General features: G+C 44.9%; 1 protein-coding gene across 1 annotated transcript in view; it reads right to left on the bottom strand.

Annotated features, from left to right (window-relative positions):
- Nucleotides 1-22,773, bottom strand: part of AGTPBP1 (ATP/GTP binding carboxypeptidase 1) — a 134,981-nt gene that overhangs the window by 78,838 nt on the left and 33,370 nt on the right. The window contains exons 3-9 of the mRNA XM_066604106.1: nt 16,890-17,020; nt 11,900-11,967; nt 10,578-10,641; nt 9,036-9,182; nt 7,195-7,326; nt 5,039-5,132; nt 36-73 (exon numbers count right to left, since the gene is read on the bottom strand). Coding sequence (XP_066460203.1) covers nt 36-73; nt 5,039-5,132; nt 7,195-7,326; nt 9,036-9,182; nt 10,578-10,641; nt 11,900-11,967; nt 16,890-17,020 — 674 coding nt within the window. The remainder of the gene's footprint in view (nt 1-35; nt 74-5,038; nt 5,133-7,194; nt 7,327-9,035; nt 9,183-10,577; nt 10,642-11,899; nt 11,968-16,889; nt 17,021-22,773) is intronic.

Below are 22,773 nucleotides of genomic sequence, written 5' to 3'. Positions count from 1 at the left end.
AAAATGAAGACAGTCTACATAATGTAAGCACTTACTTGATTTTAGTAAAGCAGCAAGTGTATCTAAACAGACCCTGCAAAAGTAAGACAAGAACATTAGCTTTCTTGACCGCACTCAAGTAGAATGTATTAGTTTTATCTATGCAGATTATCACAATTGATACCTTCCAACATTACTGCACATAGTGAAGCATCCTCAGGAGGACTTATCTTCAGGATACGTCATCAATAGTTGATCGGCCGGGGTCTGCCGCTCAGGACCCCAGTCAATTAGCTGATTGGGCGCCCAATGTGAGCACAACAACACACAGGGGTACGGAGCGAAAGCAGTTCTCTCTGACCCCCGTGTAGTGGCCGGTATTCATCATTGTAGACGCAGCTCTCATTGATTTTAGTGAAAGACTGCGCCTGCAATTAACAGCCGCTACACAGTGGCCGAAACCAACTGCTACCGCTCTATACCCGTGTGTTGTGGTGCTGAGAGGGCATCTGATCCTCCACAGCAGACCATAGACGATCAACAATTGAGGACCTATCTTGAGGTCAGGTCATCAATACTATTTGCCTGGAAAAAACATTTCAGATTTTATTCTGCGTTTTCCTCAATTACAGTAACAACCACTATCGGCAGGCATAGTGCCCACAGGGAAGGTCACCCAGCTTTCCACACAACTTGAATGGCATGTTACTGTAAACGGTTTGCAGAATGACATTTGCCAAGGATGAAAAAAATATAAGCAGGAAAGTGCTGTGGTGCGTGGAATTGCAGCGGGAAAACGAAAAGAGGAATTAGACTCACTGGTAAAAGTTGGGTCAAGTTCCAATAATTTATTTTGTTATCCTAATGAAGGGTTCTTGGTTAGATACAGCCAGGATTTCTGATACCCTGCGTGCTGAAGTGATGGCTACTAGAAAAATAGTTTTTATAGTTAAATCTCTAATGGAGATGGGGTCTAAGGGTTCAAAGGGAGGAGATGACAGGCCTGTCAGAACACAATTGAGATTTCAGGGTGCAAAAAAAAACAACAAATTTATGAATTTTGGGTTTTAACTAGAGATGAGCGAGCATACTCGGTAAGGCGATATACTCGAGAGAGCATCGCCTTTTTCGAGTACCTGCTGGCTCGTCTCTGAAGATTCGGGGGGTAGCGGGGGTCGGGGTGGCGCAGGGCAGTGAGGGGGAGCGGGGAGGAGACAGAGAGATCCCTCTCTCTCTCCCTCCCGATCCCCTCTGCATTCTTAAGAGTGCCTGTACACTACACTGTACATGCTGCGATAGATCCTCTAACCCACATGCAGATCACCACTACTTGCCAGCTGGCACCTACAGTTAAATCAACAAGTCCAGGTGCCACCTGACAGGCACCAGTTTTAGTCATGCAGAAGTTATGGTCACCAACAGTGAAAAATGTTTTGCCTGGTAAGTTTGCTTTTCTTCCTTTCAACATGATTAGAGATGAGCAAGCGTACTCGGAAAAGCACTACTCGCTCGAGTAATTTGCTTTATCCGAGTATCGCTGTGCTCAGGTCTGAAGATTCGGGTGCCGCTGCGGCTGACAGGTAAGTCGCAGCGGGGAGCAGGGGAGAGCGGGCGGGAGAGAGGGAGAGAGAGATCTTACCTCCGTTCCTCCCTGCTCTCCCCTGCAGCTCCCCGCTCCGTGCCGGCACCCGAATCTTCAGGGACGAGCACAGCGATACTCGGATAAAGCCAATTACTCGAGCGAGTAGTGCTTTTCCGAGTACGCTCGCTCATCTCTAAACATGATCCATTCCAAACATGGTGTTACAACTTATTTTACAATTATCTTCCAAGTTGGAATATCGTGCACACGCTTTGCAAAAAACACTCTTACCACTAGGTGGAGCTTGAAACCAGATATATTACGGGTGAAATATTGTGGAACTTTGGTACAATATTAAAAAGTTTTGTCAGCCACAGGAGGAAGGACTGCTTGCTGAAAACCATGACAAGGCAGTTTCACATATACATGTTCAGGAGCGATTAGCATGAAGAAGTCATCTAGAGATTAGGGTGGCAGAAAGTCTGTGCGTCATCAAAAACGAACAAGTACGTGGGAAAGAATTTAGGAGTGAGGAAAAAAAAGCTATATATTGTAGTGTTACATGTAATGAGATATATGGAGGCAGCATGAAGAAAAAAAAGCATTTACTTGCTGCAAATTCAGAAAGTTCTGCAATTCCCATTACTGAAGCAAGCTACAGGGATCACTAGGAGCGGTACTGCTTTTCTAACTTACCACTAGGTATTATTTGCGTCTGTTACCTTTATACATGGTCTATCTTTAGAACTGCAATGTTCAATCACGTCAGAGAGCAACGTCACTTTCATTAAGGACCTGAATTCATGTTGCCAGCTAGAGAATGATCAATTTACTACAACCTGCATTTTCTATGTTGACTTTTCCCTCTTGCAATAAAAGGATGCCATCCAGGAAGGTCGTTCTGCGCCACTTGCCACCACTGGTACACCGCAGCAGTACTACTACAATGGATGCTTCTTCTCTGGCACTCACTGCCCAGGAGTGACTTTAAGCTGATTTATGAGAGTTTTCGGAGTTCTGTTCTTTAGGGGTGTGTTCACACGTCACTGATATGCTGAAGATGTTGGAGCAGACCTGCAGCAGATATCACGCCTTCAATTTAAGGGTGAAATCAGCAGCAGCTTTGCAACAAAATCCGCAGCAAATCAGCAACATGTTAACGCACCCTAAGGCCTTAGTCAGACGGGCGTTTTTTCGCGCGATTTGCGCATGCGTCCGGCGATTTTTTAAAACCCTTGCTTTGCAATGGTATCGGACACATTAGCGCTTTTTATGCGCTCGTCCGATAAATTATAGAACAGAAATCGCAGATCGCACCTATCTGCGATCTGCGATTCCTGTTCTCTTCTCTATATGCGCTCAATGGGGCCGGCGGCAGCAGCGCCGACCCCACTCAGAACATATAGAAGACAAATCATTCTTCTCTGCCACAGCTGTAACAGCTGTGGCAGAGAAGAACGATGTTTGCCCATTGAATTCAATGGAGCCGGCAATACAGCCGGCTCCCTTGAAAGCAATGGGCTGCCGGCGAGCGCAGGATGAATTCTCGGGAAGGGCTTAAATATATAAGCCCTTCCCTGCAATTCATCCAGCAAAGTGTTATTGCCGGCTCCATTGAATGCAATGCGCTGGACAGCTCCGGCCCGTTTCTAATGAAACGCGGCTAGGAGCAGATTTTCGGGCGATTTTCGGGCACCGGTCACGCGATTTGCGGATGCACATCCGTCATGCGATCCGCAAATCGCGCGAAAAAACGCCCGTCTGACTAAGGCCTAAAGAACAAAGTAATATCACTGCAGTATATTGTTTATACTGCCGGCAAAGATGAAACACAAGGCAATGATGTAATATGATATAGTGATCAATTCTTCTAGCAATGAATATTATCTCTTCATCATCCTTTAACACTGTAGGCAACAAGATAATGGCAGAAGGCCCAGCTACAGGGGGATACTGCGGCACTTACACATAGAAATGTAGCATTAGCTGTGTCCACTAAATTCATTGGTCACCCATGTAATACAGGAAATTATAGTAGCAGTGTTTCTGGTGGCGCAATGCGCCACACAGCTCTGCTGCCTGCACGTCACACACACAGCTCTGCTACATTGCTTTCGTATGCGAGCTGCACGTGATTTATGAACTTCAGCAGCTCGCTGAGGAGACATGTTTGCTCATAGCTTTCGCATATGAGCTGCACGAGATTTACAACTTCAGCTGGTGGCTGAGGTGAAATAGTGGCTTGTTGCTGTGTCATGTAAGCTGCATTAGCTTCACAGTGGCATTGAAACCTATGTGGTGACACGTTTGCATGACAGCGATGGTTTGTTTCAACACTGGACAACGGTTCACGATTAGATGAAGGCTGGACTGCTGTTGGCGGCATTAGCACTTGAGATGACATGATATCACAATCAGGAAATGTGAAGGAGTATGCTTCAATGTTATTGGTCAGTATGCACCCCCAGCTATGTATGTGGACATTTGTGAAGTGTCATTTATTGGAGTCTCCACACAGGTGTTCAGCTGTCTCACAACCAAGTACAAACTTCCAAACTGAGTACTGCTGTATCCATAGCAACTGAGGCAGGGGTTTATGGGAGATGTAGTCCGCCTGTAATGCCTTATTCACTGCACAAGGAGGATAAAGGACCTGTGATGACGTCACTATCATGTGATCAGGGGGCGGAGCCAAGAGCCGGTAACTGACATCACAAGTACTGTCAGGTTCTGGATGTAACTCACACATCACACATGGAATGACAGACAAGTTGACGTTAGCACTTTGAAAAGGTGCAAAGCAGGAGACCCGTATAACATCTCTGTGCCTGAAAGGGTGCTTAAATGGAACTTGTCACCTCTCCGCAGCAACATGAACTTCATAGGAAGACCTGGAAATGTGGCACTGGACTTAGTGGGGAGCCAGAAGAGGCGAATATACAATTTTTTTTTTATACATTGGGAGCAGGAATTTAGAAAATAAATTAACTCAGACAACCCCATTAATGTATGGATAAAGCAGCAGATTTCACTTATTCCAATGCGATAAATGGGAGTTCACTGTGAAAACCTGCAGCATGCTTTAAGCTGTAAGTGAGAGGGATCTGATTTTGTACAGTACTTTGCCGTGTAGTTTCGCAACTGTGCCACAATAAATATGATGTGTGAACGTGGACCAAGGATCATGAAAAAAAAAAAAAAAAAAAAGTTAAATAGTTTCCTGCGATTTTGAAAACAAGACTGCAATGTTTTTGTTAAGGTTTTGGCACAAATTGTTGGGAAAAAAAAACTCAAAAAATAAACACATTTGAATATACCCCAATAGAAGCGAATAAACCTACCACTCCGCTCCTCATACAACCACAGCTTAAAGATATTGGCTGGCTATTCTAAAAGCCGTAGGACATGTACTGAGACAAAGAAATGAAGATAGAAGCTCAGCAGCGATGGATACAGCATACAGGTAGATGCACTTACTTCATAAGGCTGGTGTTTTTTTTACTGAATGGTCCTATGATCTTGAAAAGAAGTTCCACTGCCCCATTTTTGCCCAGGTACACCGCATTTACAGCTGAAACACAAAGAACGTTCGCGTGAACAAAACAGATAATAGTCTTTCTCTCTCTGTATTGTTTAAAGCCACATGCAGTTTTAAATAGTATATGGGGTTTCTCAAAAACACATGTGGTTCTTGAATACCACAGGCAGTATTTTTTGTGTGTTTTTAAATTGCAGTACAAAAATGCAACCAAAAAACCCACTATTAACACAGCCTAAAGGGCTACAAACAAATTTTCATGTAATCCAGGAAATACGTTTGTTTTGCAGCAGTGCAAGGCATGGTTTAGGTATGGGTACAGGTGCAGATGACGGCGGGCCGTATGGTTTGGGGACAGGTTCAGATGATGGGTAGGCCATATGGTTTGAGAATGGGTGCAGATCACGGGCAGGCCGCACGGTTTGGGGACGGGTGCAGATCACGGGCAGGCCGCACGGTTTGGGGACGGGTGCAGATCACGGGCAGGCCGCACGGTTTGGGGACGGGTGCAGATCACGGGCAGGCCGCACGGTTTGGGGACGGGTGCAGATCACGGGCAGGCCGCACGGTTTGGGGACGGGTGCAGATCACGGGCAGGCCGCACGGTTTGGGGACGGGTGCAGATCACGGGCAGGCCGCACGGTTTGGGGACGGGTGCAGATCACGGGCAGGCCGCACGGTTTGGGGACGGGTGCAGATCACGGGCAGGCCGCACGGTTTGGGGACGGGTGCAGATCACGGGCAGGCCGTACGGTTTGGGGACGGGTGCAGATCACGGGCAGGCCGTAGGGTTTGAGGACGGGTGCAGATGACGGGCAGGCCGTAGGGTTTGAGGACGGGTGCAGATGACGGGCAGGCCGTAGGGTTTGAGGACGGGTGCAGATGACTAGAAGAGATCTCCAGCTCGCTCCACCTCCATTCACTAAACGACTATCACGGTTGGGTGAAAACATAGGAGCAATAGTTATTGGGACGGCTGTCATGTGTACATTGTCCTGACAGTCGTCCTGTGTTAAGTAACCCTAAATGCAATGTAATCACTATCACCGTGTAGAGTCGGTGTCTGACTATTATATGGTGAATACATTATTTTGAGGTATCCCAGATCCTAGAGCTAAACCACTCGTATCTAACTAAGCCCGCTGTTATAAATGTTGCCTTGTGGATATGGTGCCTCAGAGATGATTGATAGATTAATAATCCAAGAAATACGTTTGTTTTGCAGCAGTACAAGGCATTGTTTAGGTACGAGTACAGGTGCAGATGATGGCAGGCCGTATAGTTTGGGGACAGGTGCAGATGATGGCAGGCCGTATAGTTTGGAGACGGGTGCAGATGACAGGCAGACTGTATGGTTTGAAGATGGGTGCACATGACGGCAGGCCGTATGGTTTGGGGACGGGTGCACATGACGGCAGGCCGTACGATTTGAGGACGGGTGCAGATGACGGGCAGGCCGTAGGGTTTGAGGACGGGTGCAGATGACGGGCAGGCCGTAGGGTTTGAGGACCGGTGCAGATGACGGGCAGGCCGTAGGGTTTGAGGACGGGTGCAGATGACTAGAAGAGATCTCCAGCGCGCTCCACCTCCATTCACTAAACGACTATCACGGTTGGGTGAAAACATAGGAGCAATAGTTATTGGGACGGCTGTCATGTGTACATTGTCCTGACAGTCATCCCGTGTTAAGTAACCCTAAATGCAATGTAATCACCATCACCGTGTAGAGTCGGTGTCGGACTATTATATGGTGAATACAATTTTTTGAGGTATCCCAGATCCTAGAGCTAAACCACTCGTATCTAACTAAGCCCGCTGTTATAAATGTTGCCTTGTGGATATGGTGCCTCAGAGATGATAGATAGATAGATAGATAGATAGATAGATAGATAGATAGATAGATAGAAACTTTATTTGTATAGCGCCAACATATTCTGCAGCGCTTACATGGGCTACATGTTGTGGGCTGGAGCAATGAGATGACACAGGGAGCCCTAACCTTCTGCCTAGACACCATGACACCTAAGAGCCTAGATGGCAGTGATCAAAATGATTTTGAATGTGTCCCTATGGTACACAGAACGCCAGTACTCACAGTTCATACAGTACACACGTAACACTTGAAGACATGGGAGTAACAGCTTTGGACATTGCAGGTTTTGTTTGACCAGATTGAGAGATATATTCAGAGCTCCGCTAACTCGTGCTTTTATTCCAAATTTTTTGTCTAAGGGTAAAGAAAAAAAATTTTTTTAAATCAGCATTTGAGGAGCAGAACAAAAAAAGATAAAAAACATTCATATTATTTATTTCTACTTTGGTATTATTGCACTTTTATGTGTGTATATATTAGTTAAAGGGGATTCGAAAATATTTCTCAAAACATCTTTCTATAACGATATCCAGGACTGACTTTATGTATGTGCGACCTGACTAGACCTATCTATCAGGAGCCTCCATTGATTAACACGATGCACACAACTGGAGACTAGCACATGCACAGAGTCCCATGGCAGGTTACGCAATAGATGCCATTGATGGATACGGCTGGTCCTGCACCCCTCCATCACCAGCCATGCTTAGGACAGTAAGCCATGCTTGTGCAGGCAGTGCAGAAGACTGTTCTAACATGGGGCGAGGCTTCTCCCAGCAAGACATCAGCCCTATTAGACATCTATTAGCAAGTCTTTCATTATATAGTATTTAGCCAATCTTTAAAGGGAATCGTTCATCAGGTTTATGCTGCCCAAAGCATAGGCAGCATGAACCAAGGAGAGGAATGTTCAGAGCGCCCATGTACGTTAGTCTAAACCACTTCAGAGTTTCACCATAAACATACTTTGTAGTTTGATTCTAAATGGTGCTCCGAGTCATGGTGGTGGACCACGCTGGCCTCTCTCCACCCGCATCATGTAGTGTGATAGCTCTCTCCCCACTTTGTGTATAGGGAGAGAGCTGTTCTCCTAGGCCAGTGTTTTCCAAACTCCAGTCCTCATGGACCCCACTGGTCATGTGTTTTTTTCAGGATATTCTATAGTAAGAGCACCTGTGCCAATGTCTGAGGCACCAACAATAATTACATCACCTGTGCAATACTGAGGAAATCCTGAAAACATGACCTGCTGGGGGTCCATGAGGACTGGAGTTTGGGAAACGCTGCTCTAAGCAATCCAGCCATAGAGAGGCCACCACGGCCCGTCTCTGTGACTCACTGTTCAGAAGCATTGCAGAACACCAGATACTCTGAACAGAACTGTCCTGGGTTCATATTGCCCGTGGTTTGGGCAGCATGAACCTGATCACAGTTTCCCTTTAAAAATGTAAAGTGTCCAACCCCTTCAAGTTTGTTATGATTTCACCTTAGTATGCAAATCTCTAATACTAGAATATAAGAGATTTACATTCATTGCACAGACAAGGATGAGATTACTAACCTACACAGAGTAAGGCCTCCTGCACACGACAGGGTTGCATCTGGCATATGGGATCCCGCAGCAGGATCCGACCCTGTGCCCGGCCAGTGACCGCGCTCACCTGTCCAGATTCATTTTTTCTCTGTATTGCGGGAGCGCCGGCGCAATATAGATAAAGCTGCGCCGTCGCTATGCAATGACACGGATCTTGCGAACCTTCCGCAGTGCTCACTGCAGAACGACCGCGGGACGGATGGCTTCCATTGAACTCAATGTAAACAGTCAGTGCAGAAAACCGCACAGAATAGAGCTTGCTGTGATTTTTCTGCAGTAAGCAGCGGGTCTCCATAGGAGGCTATGGGCGGTATTTGCTGCAGAATTTGGGGGCAGCCGCCGGCCCGGGATTCCGTAAATCAAATCCACCCGTGTGCAGGAGCCCTAATACTACCATAAACATCTGTTAATATCAACCCTACTAAGAGGTAATACAAACAAGGATTATTTTAATGTACAGCAGACAAACCTTTTGGTCCTATCTTTGCCAGCAAGCTGTGAAGAACTACCATTAACTCTTCATTTGGTGGGGAGTCCTTACTGGCGCTAAGCAGCAATTGTAGCAAGATCTGTGTCCCTCCTTTAGAAACCAGTACATTGATTCTTCTTCCCCCACCTAGAAAAGACGACATAATGCATTGAAACACTAAGGTCTGCCCACCTTATCAGTCTAGGAATCTCCTGAAGACCATGCCATCTTCACACAACTGCTGGGAACCTCATCAGCACAAGGTTGGACAGTATTAGAAGGGAACCAAGTGTCTAGCATTTAGACGTTGGAACATTTACTTCTTTTACAGAACTCATCAGTAAATGTCAATATACTTCACACAAGTGAGGCTTCTGCAAACTTAGGTCTTTTTCACACGGCCAATGAAATCGCACAAGATTGTACAAATCTTGCACAAATGTGAAACAAATTTTGTACCGATTTTTTGCACAGCGTGTTGATAAGATTTTGAAAAGCTCACCCACTTTGCAGCTACTGCAAATACCACAGATTTTCTGTGCGGAGATTCTGTGGCAAATCTGCCCCATGTGAGCATGGCCCAAGTCATACTCTATAATAAAAACTGTCTTATGGTCTTTTCCCTTATATAAATGGTACATTGACTTGTGAAAGGAGAAGCCAGGGTGACAAAGAGAATTTGTCATATTTGCTAATTGGGCATCATTAAGTAGTTACAGACACCCTGATTTTAGCTGCCACTATCCACCCAGGCGACAGGCCATGATTGACAATTGCAATGGCAAGTGCATGCATGATCATGGCTCACATCTCGCCGTGCGCTGCAGAAATAAGTTCTCCAAAACTAAGTAGCATTAGTAAGATGGCTGAGAACAGCATATCTGTCACTACGCTATGCTGCCCTCAGTGAGGGCAGCGTAAGGAAGATGACAGGTTCCCTTAAAAGAGGTTGTGCCATAGGTATGTGGATAGGAGACAACCACCTATTTTTGGGAGTCCGAACACTGGGACACCGACCGATTACTAAAATTGATGTCTGGAGGGTCCCTGAATTAATGCAGCAGTAGACTGAGTTTACACACTGCCACTCCATTCTGTTAGAGATAACCAATCAATTGAATTTGTCTATCTATGGCAGTCCAACTGAAGACAGATTTCTACATAAATCTGCAACTAATGCAGAGACACAGCATGAATCCACTGTATTCCAACATAATAAAACCAATTTACTGTATGCCAAGTACCTCTAAGATACAATGGAGGAAGCCAAATGGAAAGCAATGCATTCAGAAGTAACTGTAGAAGTAACACTCTACAGTCATTTTTCAGGAGTCTATGTAATAAGTAGAATGGAAATCTGGAATCATTGTTCCTTCAGTTCTCTCACAGGGGCATTTTAGAATAGTTAGAGGACCTCAAAATCCATGTTCATACCAGTACTATGGGGAAAAGTTTCCTTTTTATCAGAAATAGAACCAAAATTGCATCTCAATCATTTCCAGCCAAGCTCTGGACACCTTATGTCTTAGTACAGAAACTTACTTGCTGACATCAGCCCATTGAGGATATTTACAATATTTAGTATTGTTTGATGGTCCCTGGTGTTCTGAAGAAACAAAGATAAAATGGCAACATAGACAAGTTAGACAAGTATTGTTCTGATTATCCCCAAAATCTAAATATTGGAAAATAGCCGGGCGCTCCAAGCAAAGAACAGCTGGATGCAGAAGACAAGCGAGGACACCCCCCCAATTGTCTTCTGCATTCTCCACTCGGAGCGCTCGGCTGTATAACAGACGGGCTGTCCGAGCGGGGACCAGCTGGATGCTGAAGACAAGCGTGCCCCCTTGACTTCTGCATCCTCTGCTCCGAGCGCAAGGTGATCGCTCAACATTTGAGCGATCATCTTGCACTGTAAATGACACAACAATCTTTTGAGCGATAATCGTTGTGTCTTAATGGGCCTTTACTTTTTTTCCTTTCTAAAAGTTAGGCAATGCAAACTTGGACAGTCTTCAAAATGCACCAGCTTTATTACAGTAGCTCTGCGGAATGATAAATCTGTTGAATTTTAAGACTGTCTACTCTAAGTTTAGACCCCCTTTTAGTTGGCTTCGTTTACAAAATTCGCAACAATTTGGCCCATTTTTGATACAAATTAGGTCCATGATATTGTGATGGATTTCTCAAAGAAAAAGAAAAAACGGAAATGCTTCTTTAACAACTCCATTCGTTACCATACCTCACTGGCATTCATTGATTTAGGATTCCAAGTGAGGCACGATTTACAGCAGTGGAAGACCACAGCAATATGGATGTCACCCACTGGAATGATAGGCGACCCAGACAGAGGACTGGAGTATTTTGAAAGGTTAAGGCCACTTATAGTGTCATTTTTGAGATTGGTCTAAAAGTGACCATAGATCTTACACGTTGTAGGCTGAACACCCATTTATTTGAACAACTGTACCTCCTGATTCCCCTCCCCCCCCCCCCCCATGCATGAAACCTACGCCTGAAACCTATGCCTGCATGTGTCCTCAATAGGTCATGTCTGGCAGTGGCTTCTACCCTGTGAGAGGAGAAGAGCAGGCATGTTGAAACCCAATATGCCCAATCCTTTACTGCTCGGACATCAGAAGTAGGGAGAAAGTCGGGACACAACCGTATACGTTATATGGTTGGTTGGCTGGACTTTCCACAACTGGAAGCTTTGGCTACCTTAAATCTTGGAAAACCTCTGTAAGTAATTGCATGTGCGGTATAATTTAGTGGCTTGAATATTTACTGGAAAAACAATTGTAAAGGGAAGAATTAGATGACTGAACAGAAACAAAGCACACACAGAAAGAATGCGTCCATACCTCCAGCGTGCAGAGGATAACTTCCACACCAGTAGACCCTTTGGCAGTCATCTCCTTTCTTGTTTTTTCTATTAAAAAAAAAACAAAAAAAAACACAAATGTGAGCTATAAAACACCAACGTACCAGAAGACAGCACATGAGCATTATAAATTCACTCTATCCGTCTGTAATCTAGTACTTTTTTTTTTGGCTCCTAAAAAACCTAACATTGTAAACTATCCTACCAAAAGTATTTGGACCCCCCTATCAGTAGAATGGATTGCATCTTATTAGCATGTGACATGTCCTAAGCCACTCTACATAAGATCTTGACCCTTGAAGGCGTCACGCATAGTTTGCACAGGGACGGCACACTATTGGATATACGGGTTAAACACACATTGTCTATCGTGAAGCACAATGCATCTTCCAGTCTATAATGGTGCAAGGTAGCGTCGCCATTGGACAGTTGAGCGATGGACAAACATTTAATGTAATGACTAGAGATGAGTGAGCGTACTCGGTAAGGACAGATACTCGAGCGAGTATCGTCCTTATCGAATGTCTGCCTGCTCACCCGCAAAGATTCTAATGGGGGGGGGGAGGGAGAAGGAGGGGGAAGAGGAAAGGGGGGGGGGAGGCAGGGAGAGGGAGCGAAACGTCATACTTTTTTGTACTATGGGAGAATAAATTTACTTTTATTTTCTACACCCATTGATGCTGCCACGTCTTCTACTTATATAATACTCTGGGAACGATCAGCAATACTTCCAACACCACAACGCACCTTGTCAGAAATCCAACACTGTTTTAGATTGCTTTGAGGATATGAATCTTCCCCAATTGTGCAGGCCAGATGTCTGGAGTCCCAATCTGAACCCTATTGGACATTTATCGGACAAACTGGAATGTCGGGTAAGGAAATATGAACAACATACTTCTTTGAGACACCTCATCAGATGTTTGCAGGATGAATTGAGGGAAATACCAGCTGAAGTGTATCAGACGTTAGCAGAAAGAATGCCACGGAGAGTATCCGATGTCATTAGGGCAAAGGAGCCCCACTAGATATTAACGTATGTAAATAAATACGACTGTTGATTCTAGCTCAAGTGTCAAATTCCTTTTCCAGTCTGCTAACCTTCTCAAATATGGGTCAGGCATATTGGATAAAAACATGTCCGATGCTTAGTTCTTTCTGAGATGAGCGATGCCAGGGGTGTCGAATAGCCGCTCTTAACAGCAACAAACTTATAAAGTAACATCTGGCTGCAGTATTTATAACCAAAAATGCTAAAAACATCAAAGAAACCAGCAAAAAAACAAAATGCTGTGTGCCAAACCAGCCTGCCTTATCTCTGCACATAGCCAAAACACAGAAATGTAACAAGCAAAACCCACAGTCATTGCAGAACGTACGTGGTTGCTTCACAAAAGAATTCTCCAGGTTTCTTGCCCCAGCTGCTTCGGCACCTCAAACTCCACACAGCAGCTGCGGTTGTTGTAAAAGGGAGGACTTTCATGTCACTCAATGACTTATGGAGATGAGGAACCCATATGATCAGCTGCCAAATATACTTGTAAGGCTAGAAAGGATCATTCAGGCCTCTTTCACACGGGCGACAGCGATATCGCCGCTACAAAGTCGCAGCTTTGTACACGCGATTTTGTAGCGGCAGTGATGCTTTTTTTGTGAAAATTCTCGCATCGCTGCTGCCCGCGATTTTATCGTGAGAAAGTTAATAGGAGTTTCTAATGTTAAAAATGTATTGCGCAGCACAAAAAAAAAATTAAAATAAAAAAATTTTAAAAAATTAATAAATTCATCGCAAGCTATGTGATGCGATAAACTAGGACGCTCCATAGGAAAACATGGGCTACAAAAAAATAGCACATAGCAGAAAGATAGAGCATGCTGCAAATTTTTTTTAATAGCAACATAGCATCAGACAAAACATCGCTAATGGGAAGGAACAAATTGGAAACCATGGGCTTCACATACATGCGTTTTGTAGCGCTATCGCATAGCTAAAAAATTGCGTGATTTTGTAGTCCGTGTGAAAGCGGCATCATAAACAAAAAAGTGATTTTAGATACATGAAAGATATCAGCTTAGAGCTTGAAGATATCGTCTCTAAAGGTTCTTACCCAGTTGTGTTTTTTTAACGCAGCGATATCGCTGTGTTTTTTTAACGCGATTGTCAATGGGACTTTCCAATGTTAAAAATGCAACGCACAAAAATCGCAAAGTACAAACCTACGATGCGTTTTTAACATTAGAAAGTCCCATTGACAATCGCATGAAAAAAACACAGTGATATCACAGCGTTAAAAAAAACACAAGTGGATAAGAGCCCTAATGCTTGTGACCCCGGGCATGACAGCATACACATATGCACGCCGCCTACTATACTTACCATCCACAACAAGGGATTTAGGGAGAGGCCCACTCCCGTGCAGCATGTAGCTCAGCCCCTTACAGCACCTCTGACATGCTGACGAAGGCTGACACATGCCAAGCCACTTCTCCTGCGATCGGCACATAGCTCTTCGTCCATCCGAAGTAAATTATTTTTAGCGATGGTGATTTTTCCACTACATGAGATGTTTACAGCCCGCTATGACAGTTATTACAAGCGCTTATGTTCTTTGGCTTGATAGCAAATCTGGAATATCCACCCTGAAAACACTATTGGTGCACATAGCCAAAGCTTAAAGGCTGAGATGTAATTAATAACGGTGTAATTACAGGTGTCACCACCGAGCAAATATCCCCACTACTCCCGGCAATACAAAGACAATCCAAAGGAGGATTGTAACCCTGCATAGTTTATAGCGGTCAGGGCTTTACTTTGCTGATACAGATCTCCAACTCTCCAGATTTTAACCCCTCATTGACCTGGGCCCTGATGGCCAACCAATTTTTCAGTTTTTTCTAATCGTTGAATCCCAACAGCTATAGCAGAGTAAGGGTTTGCTTCTTGAGGCACGTTTGTAATGGCATGTGACAATGAATGGAGTAGCAGTGCGCATGTTGGGCCAGCACTCCATTCACTTCAACCGGACTTCTGGAGATAGCGGAGCTTGAGCGCTCAGTTACTTCCCGCAGTCTCAATGAAACAAATGGAGCGGTTGCCAAGCATGCATGCTGCAGTTCCATTCATTTGTCAGTCAGACAGGAGGACACACAGGACCCAAAGTTATGGCAATGGGTGGGAGTCTCAGCAGTCAGACCCCCAATCAATCAGATAGTTCAACATTTGTCTCAGATGTGGTAAACATGCCAGATGAAGATCCCATTTCGGGGTTGAAACGTGTAGTCCAGTTAAATAAAATGTTCATATTTTCACTGCTGTTTCCTGATCCTGTTCAAGCGTGTCGTGGTCCCCGTCTTCTCTCTGCATTCCCTTCATGTAATCCATGACGCACATTGTACTCTTGGTTCAACTTGGTTTTGGACTTTATATTTAGCATGTATGCCAGGAAAATCTCCCAGTTTAGTACCCCAGAGTTGGGGGTCCCATAGCACGCCTATCACTGTTCCCGGTTGAATGTTTATACTCAGGAGAAAATGAGGAAAATGATGTGTATTACATGTTTTAATTAAGAGGCAATAAGAATAATTGGTTTATTAGGGGTTATTTCCTAGTGTTCCCATTTACTAACTCTGCATGATTCAGCAGAATGTCAACTAACCCCTTCTCACTCCCGTCAATCATCCTTAGGTAGCTCGGGTATTGGACAGTTAGTTGGGCCTCGCTCAGGATTGGTAGATGCAGAGTCTAGCCAGCTCAATAGAGGCTGAAGGAGACCAGGGAGAAGAAGGAGGTCATCAATTTTAAACCAGTGTGGTGGGAAGAAGAATACCAGGTGTGAGTATGAGTCCAAAAGAATTATGGAAAGAGCAAGAGAGGTCAGAAAATAAAAGGAACAGAAGTTGAGTTTTGTGAAAGTGAGAATGAAGGAAAGAGATATAGAAGGAGACGAGAGTAGCAGACAAAAGAGGGGAGAAGAATTGAGTCAGTAATAGGTCTATTCAACATTAGTCAAAGCCAGGGATGAAAGCTGCAAGTGTTTACTGCAATGTGTTGCCACAGCCTCCCTGAGAAAAGGTTTCAATGCCATGTCTGCAAATATGATTTCAAGTTCTATACTACCACAAATCAATGTGATGCAACCATTATTGCCAGTGAATCTGAACTGCGGTTGTCTGCTGGAAAGTTGCGCTATTCAATCTCTCCCCTGCAATAAACAGTTGAAATTTGCTTTTATCTAAAGACTGTCTGCTGGAGTCCTTCCCACCATTTATAACAACTACACTGAGGTACCACATAGCTCTGCAGGAATGTAAGAACTACTACCCCATTTTCTTTGTTTTTGGGGTTATCCCAGTTTTAATTTTCTTTTGATTTGTTTTTGTCTGGAATGGGTCCCTACTCATGTATGGACTGGCATCATGATAGTCTAACGTTTATTTTAGGTTATCCGTTTTTATTTTTACCACTCTTGCATGTGACTCACTGTCCATGACTGCGTTTTCCCAAGTTGGAAGGAAGTAGCAGAGCAACCGTGACTACCCTACTATTGCTCCTCGCTGGTTTACCCATGTTGCTGGTTTGCGTTCGGTTGTGCTCACTGAACCACCATACACTGAAATATGCAACTGTATGTCATACTGTCTATAAGATTGCATGTAAAGTGATTGCATGAGTCAAGCCTTAGTTCGAGTGGTCAGTGTATTGATGGCATGTCAAACGCTAATAATTTGGAACACCTTTAACAATAGTTCCAAAGACCAAATATTAACCACAAATAAGTATTGCATAAGTGATAAAATATATATTTTTACAATAAATGGGTCTATTAGTAAGTAATGCTGCATCCATAACTGCAATCTGTGGGTCCACAGAGAATATATCTGTAAGATAATCAATCAGGTCATTTCAGGAGCCATCACTGTATTATCACCATTTTCAGGACACATACCAACAGAAAATAGCAGAGCCGTACCTTGGGTTTGGGCCAAGTGGAGGATTTTTGCAGTGACGAATCTGGCATTATCTATATCCACGGCTGAAGAGTCTGTGTTGATCTTCTCCAGCTGGGACAGAAGACTCACAATCCGAGAATTGTTGGAAAGGCTGCACAATAACAATGCAGAGTCAGTTTTTCAACAACATGAGTGATGCATTTGGACAGTATACACTATGTGAACGATTAATGGCCCGCTTACACGTCAGTTTCTTTGTGCGGATAGTTTTGTACTCGCATAAGGATGCCCTCAACAAAACAAACTCTCACGCTGCAGAAAACACTGGCATGATATAAATCACAGGAAACACATGATAATAAAATATTTTATGGTAGCAGGCCAGGGGAACGGTGTGCAATATATGTAACAAAGACACATTTTCAAATAGTTCTAGAAGGACATGATTGATATTACTACTGGCCAGAATTAAAGGGGGGACTCAAGTTGAAATCAATCCAATCCAATCTATCTATCTGCTTTGGGCATGGAATAGATACAGAAATAAATGGAGGTAGCACCAAGTGGGAGTGAACCAGCCAGGAGGTCTAGAAGCTAGCAATGATATGCTGTATAGCAAGGTTCCCTAAAATATGCAAGCCTGGCCCTACACACCGCATAAGGTTTTGAATTCACAGTAGTCAGTATAGAGCTCTCTTAAATGGAAGTTACAGCAATAAAAAAAATTGTGTCCCCGGTAGAGGCTGCAGGCCCCGCCCCCTCCCCGGCAGAGGCTGCAGGCCCCCGCCCCCTCCCCGGCAGAGGCTGCAGGCCCCCGCCCCCTCCCCGGCAGAGGCTGCAGGCCCCCGCCCCCTCCCCGGTAGAGGCTGCAGGCCCCCGCCCCCTCCCCGGTAGAGGCTGCAGGCCCCTATCACTTCCCCAGTAGTTATAGGCTCTTCCCCCTTTAATAGTAGTGACAGTAGGCTACACTTTCCTCAACAGAAATTAGAGCAAGACTCAAAAACTCATCTCATCCCATGTACAAACCTACTACAATACCCTGTTGCTGGCAGAAAGTTATATATTAGTAGCCTAGTATGTAGCTTCCTGCATCCATGAAGAGCACATAATTCTGTCATTCCATGAAAGGCTGTCTGACTGCACCTGTAGTGAGATGGAGCTAGATACTGTAATCACTACATCCGGCTCCATACATTTGGCACCAGGTAGAAAAAAATGGCTGGTAAATGCATAAAAGGCAGAGATCAAAATCTGGTGCCAGGGACCATTTTCTATTGCCAAATGCAGTTGGTCTTTATCCGGGCCTGATCCAAGTGCTGTATGGGTACTTGCAATGAATAATGTCAAGTGTTTTTTCAATGATATAAAACAGAAAAAGTACTTAGTTTGCTTGTTTTTCAAAATGTGTTAGTTGCATAATTCTAATCCTGCCAGACGGCGAAGGTTGACGCTGGTCGCCCCTGGCAACGTCCTGTTGGTTATAAACACACCTTTTGCAGTAATCTGTACAACAAGGAGCTATAGGAAATACTTTGTTCTTGTTCCTTTAACGGTCACTACTCACACTGACTGCGTACGTGCCAAGGACAGAGAGTACTACTGTGACGGGTCGGCTGCGTTCTTGATCAGATGTCCTGGGACATCTTATGGACATCCCAGAATTTTAAAAGAAGCAATTAAAAAAAAGGAACACAACGTGAAATTCTACCATGTGGCAGAAAGTGGGGGGTGCTCATAGAGATGGGCGCCAATTATCAGAAAGGAAAAGCAGTTAGGGTAGACGACCTCCTCTCCCGAAGTCATTCTGCTGAGGAAGAGCTACAGCAGTGACTCCTCAGACGATGCACATAAATGCCTCTTTAACTTGAGACAAGAGCTTCGGAAGGTCACGCTGCGCAATTTTGACAGAGAAGTCAATGCACAGCGAGCCGCTATATATACTCCTGATTGAATAAACCCTCACAAGGTGGATGGCCAACCTTGAAGAAAAAAAAAAAAGTAGCTAAGATCAATGTACCATATGTTTGGGACTCCACAGATAAAAAGCTTAAACTGACACACCCAGGACAAAGTAGTGCTATTACTATGGTATTTATCTGCTAGTACTTACTTCTGACCTCAGAAGAACGGATGGAAGAGGGAAGTCACAAAAGTTTGACCTGGGTTCTCATAAATTGAGGATGTACGAACTAAGTGTAGCAATACCCCACTCCTGTGCACTGTATAAGGAAGCTAAGGTATATAGTACAATATAGAATATTTTGAAATGCATTTTCTTGTATTTTAAGGTGACCAGATTTTCCAGGGGTCAAAGCAAAACATAGAGGTGTGGTCGGGGGCAGGGCATATCACGGCATATGATTTTACCTCCATCGTTCTAAAATGTACTGGGCCATTTCAAAAAAAGAACGGAGCAAATTCTGCATCTGGAAAAAAGCTGAAAGCTGGTGTGAGTTTTGACTGGAAATCAGCCATGTACCCGCTCTCCCCACCTCCTCCCTAGGCTTTCTGCTGTCAGCGCTCCCCGGCTTCCGGATCCCAGTAACCTGTAGTGGGTTCACCTGACCTGCAGCGCTGCACCTGACCAGGCTGCTGCGAACTGGTAGCCGGGGAGCGCTGACAGCATGAAGCCTACAGAGGTGGTGAGGGTGAGCGCCACATAGTATAGGATCAGCTGCAGGTACGTGGCTGATTTTAAGTAAAATCCGCACCAACGGTACAGGATGCAGTTTTTTTGGATGCAGAAATGCTGCAGAATTTGCAGCAGAAATTTCTACTGTGGACATTCTGCAGGATTTCCACCACATGTAAACAAACTGTAAGTCAGCTTGAGGTACGCTGCCACATGCAGAGTGGCCTCAGTAGTAACAGTATCCCCTATACTGACCCCAGTAGTAATAGTGTCCCCTATACTGACCCCAGTAGTAATAGTGACTCCCTGCAGTGGTCTTAGTAGTAATAGTGTCCCCCATAGTAGTCTTAGTAGTAATAGTGTCCCCCATAGTAGTCTTAGTAGTAATAGTGTCCCCCACAGTAGCCACAGCAGTAATAGTGCCTCCCCCCCCCCCCACAGTGGCCCCAGTAAGTAATAGTGACCTCCACAGTGGCCCCAGTAGTCATAGTGACCCCCCCCCCCCACAGTAGCGCCAGAAGTCATAGTGACCCCCCACAGTGACCCCAATAGTCATAATGTCCCCCACAGTGACCCCAATAGTCATAATGTCCCCCGCAGTGGTCTCAGTAGTAACAGTGTCCCCCTCAGGGGCCCCTGTAGTCATAGTGTCCCCCCCAGTGGCCCCAGTAGTCATAATGTCCCCCCACAGTGGCCCCAGTAGTCATAATGTCCCCCCACAGTGGCCCCAGTAGTCATAATGTCCCCCCACAGTGGCCCCAGTAGTCATAATTTCCCCCACAGTGGCCCCAATAGTCATAATGTCCCCCGCAGTGGTCTCAGTAGTAACAGTGTCCCCCTCAGGGGCCCCTGTAGTCATAGTGTCCCCCCCCCAGTGGCCCCAGTAGTCATAATGTCCCCCCCAGTGGCCCCAGTAGTCATAATGTCCCCCACAGTGGCCCCAGTAGTCATAATGTCCCCCCACAGTGGCCCCAGTAGTCATAATGTCCCCCCACAGTGGCCCCAGTAGTCATAATGTCCCCCCACAGTGGCCCCAGTAGTCATAATGTCCCCCCACAGTGGCCCCAGTAGTCATAATTTCCCCCACAGTGGCCCCAGTAGTAATAGTGACCCCCTCCCATCGTCCCCAGTAGTAATGGTGACCCCCCAGCCAATTCCAAGATCCAGTTAAGAACCTATGAGATTTAAGCTCCAAGAGAGGAGGACAGGCACGCAACTGTTGTAACTTAGAGATGAAATTTTTAGGCCGGTGTCATATGGATGTATTTGCTCACACAATACGCAGTGACTAAAGCCCATTGATTTTAATAGGTTCATTCACATGAGCGTATTTTGCACGCACATTTTGTTCATACACAAAAAACAAAAACGCTGCATGCTCTATTTTTCTGTGCATTTGAATCTTGAACTAATTGCACAGTTTCCCATACCAATCAATGGGAGCATACGTGTCTGTTTTTTGCATACGCAAATGTACATGCAAAAAAATACAGTAAAACGCAGAGGTGTGCGCAAAAAAAAACAACTCCCATCAGGTAAATACACAGCACAAATGCACTGCGTAGTTACCCGAATTCACACGTGGCGTTCTTGTTACGGTTTATCCACTAGTAAAATCCGCAAGTAAAAACCACATAAAAAAGTATGATTGAGGAAGAACCGCAATTAAAAACCACAATAAAAATGCCATGTATGAATGCAGCCTTATGCTCCTTTTTCACAGGACAAGAATCTCACAATTTTCGTTTGGCTAAGCGAATGAGCTGGTAACATCATCACCAGTTCGTTAGCGCTCAGTCAGCGTGTTTAGACTGCATGATGCTCGCTAAGAATCATGTAATTCTCGTTCAGTGTGTTTAGACTGCACGGTTCTCGCTGAGAATCATGTAATTCTCGTTCACGTTTCCCATTCCTCTGTCAAACACTGGAGGATCAGAGTTTAAACTGCACGATAAGTGAACGAGCCGGCAATGACTTATGCCGGGTGAAACTGAATGACGAACGAGAAGCACACGATTCTCGTCAGGCATAACGATTATCGTAACGATTATCATTAAGTTTCATTTGTTTGATCGATTTTCTGAACGATTATCCTTCCGTGTAATTACGGCATTAGTGACTCACTAATTCGGCAGTCAGCTTTTACAACAAGCCATTTATAGGCCCTTGTAAAAAGACCTCCAACATCAGGGAGTCTCCGCTTTTACACTGTAAATGAGGACTACTGATCCATATATTGGTAAATTTATATGCGACAGATTTTTGGCTGAAATTTTCGAGTTACCCTTTCATGTGATTGGGTGTTGTAGAAATCCGTGCAGCAGGAACCACCCCAGCCGGCTAACCTGTCTTGTAGGAACATGTGATCCTGACCCCGGACGAGTCTGGAAGGACATCATACCTTCACCATCAATGAGTTTATAACCAACTAACTTGGCCTAATGAATATTTCTCTCGCTCATAAGCCTTTCTCATGTTAAACCTCCTGAATGGTTGTGGTTAGAGCCTGAAACAATTACACATCTTGGAACAAGATCAACCACATTCTCGTTAGAAGCATCTAAATAAAAGGCTGCCAACCCGGAGTTCCCAGAGATTTGCAGCCGAGAGCATTAGTGGACGTGTTATCCCAAGTAATCGTCACCTGCCCGCTAGAAGAGAGTAGATCTGTCAGCGGGCTCCGTCCTCTCTGTGCCATGTGCTTGCCAGAAGTGAGGATCAGATGTCTTACTGATATACAAACCCGCGCCGCCATGACGTAAATATACATCCTGAGACGCTGGGAGGTTCATTCTGCAGCACCTTACAGAGATTGTGATAACTGCGAGTGATAGCTATCTAATTTGCCCATTTCAGATCCACAGTAGGGCCAGTTTTGGAAGAAGCCAAGTAACCTACCGATGGGTTATGCAAACATGGGGAAAAACCTACAAACTCCGTGCAGAAGTTGTAGTTGGTCACATCCAATCCACTGAGCCACTATGCGTCCTTATTTACCACGTGTTCATGAGACGTCTCAGTTTAAGCCAGGGCTCGGGAAATTTTGTCTTTTCTATGACACGGGGGCATTGTATGGTAGGAAAACCTTGGGCAGAGGCGTAACTTGAAGCTCCTGGGCCCCAATGCAAAACCTGTAACAGGGCCCCCAACTATAATGCTTTATTCATAGCACTGGGCTCCCTATATGGAGAGGAGAGGCCTTATGGGCCCCCTAAGGCTCCTGGGACCGCATCCCCTATAGTTATGCTCCTGAGTACCTGCTGGCTCGTCCC

This window comes from Eleutherodactylus coqui, chromosome 5 (assembly GCF_035609145.1).
Source record: "Eleutherodactylus coqui strain aEleCoq1 chromosome 5, aEleCoq1.hap1, whole genome shotgun sequence".
In the NCBI taxonomy this organism is placed as follows: domain Eukaryota; kingdom Metazoa; phylum Chordata; class Amphibia; order Anura; family Eleutherodactylidae; genus Eleutherodactylus; species Eleutherodactylus coqui.
The sequence above is the reverse complement of the archived record's forward strand: the minus strand, read 5'-3'. Positions and strand labels throughout refer to the sequence as shown.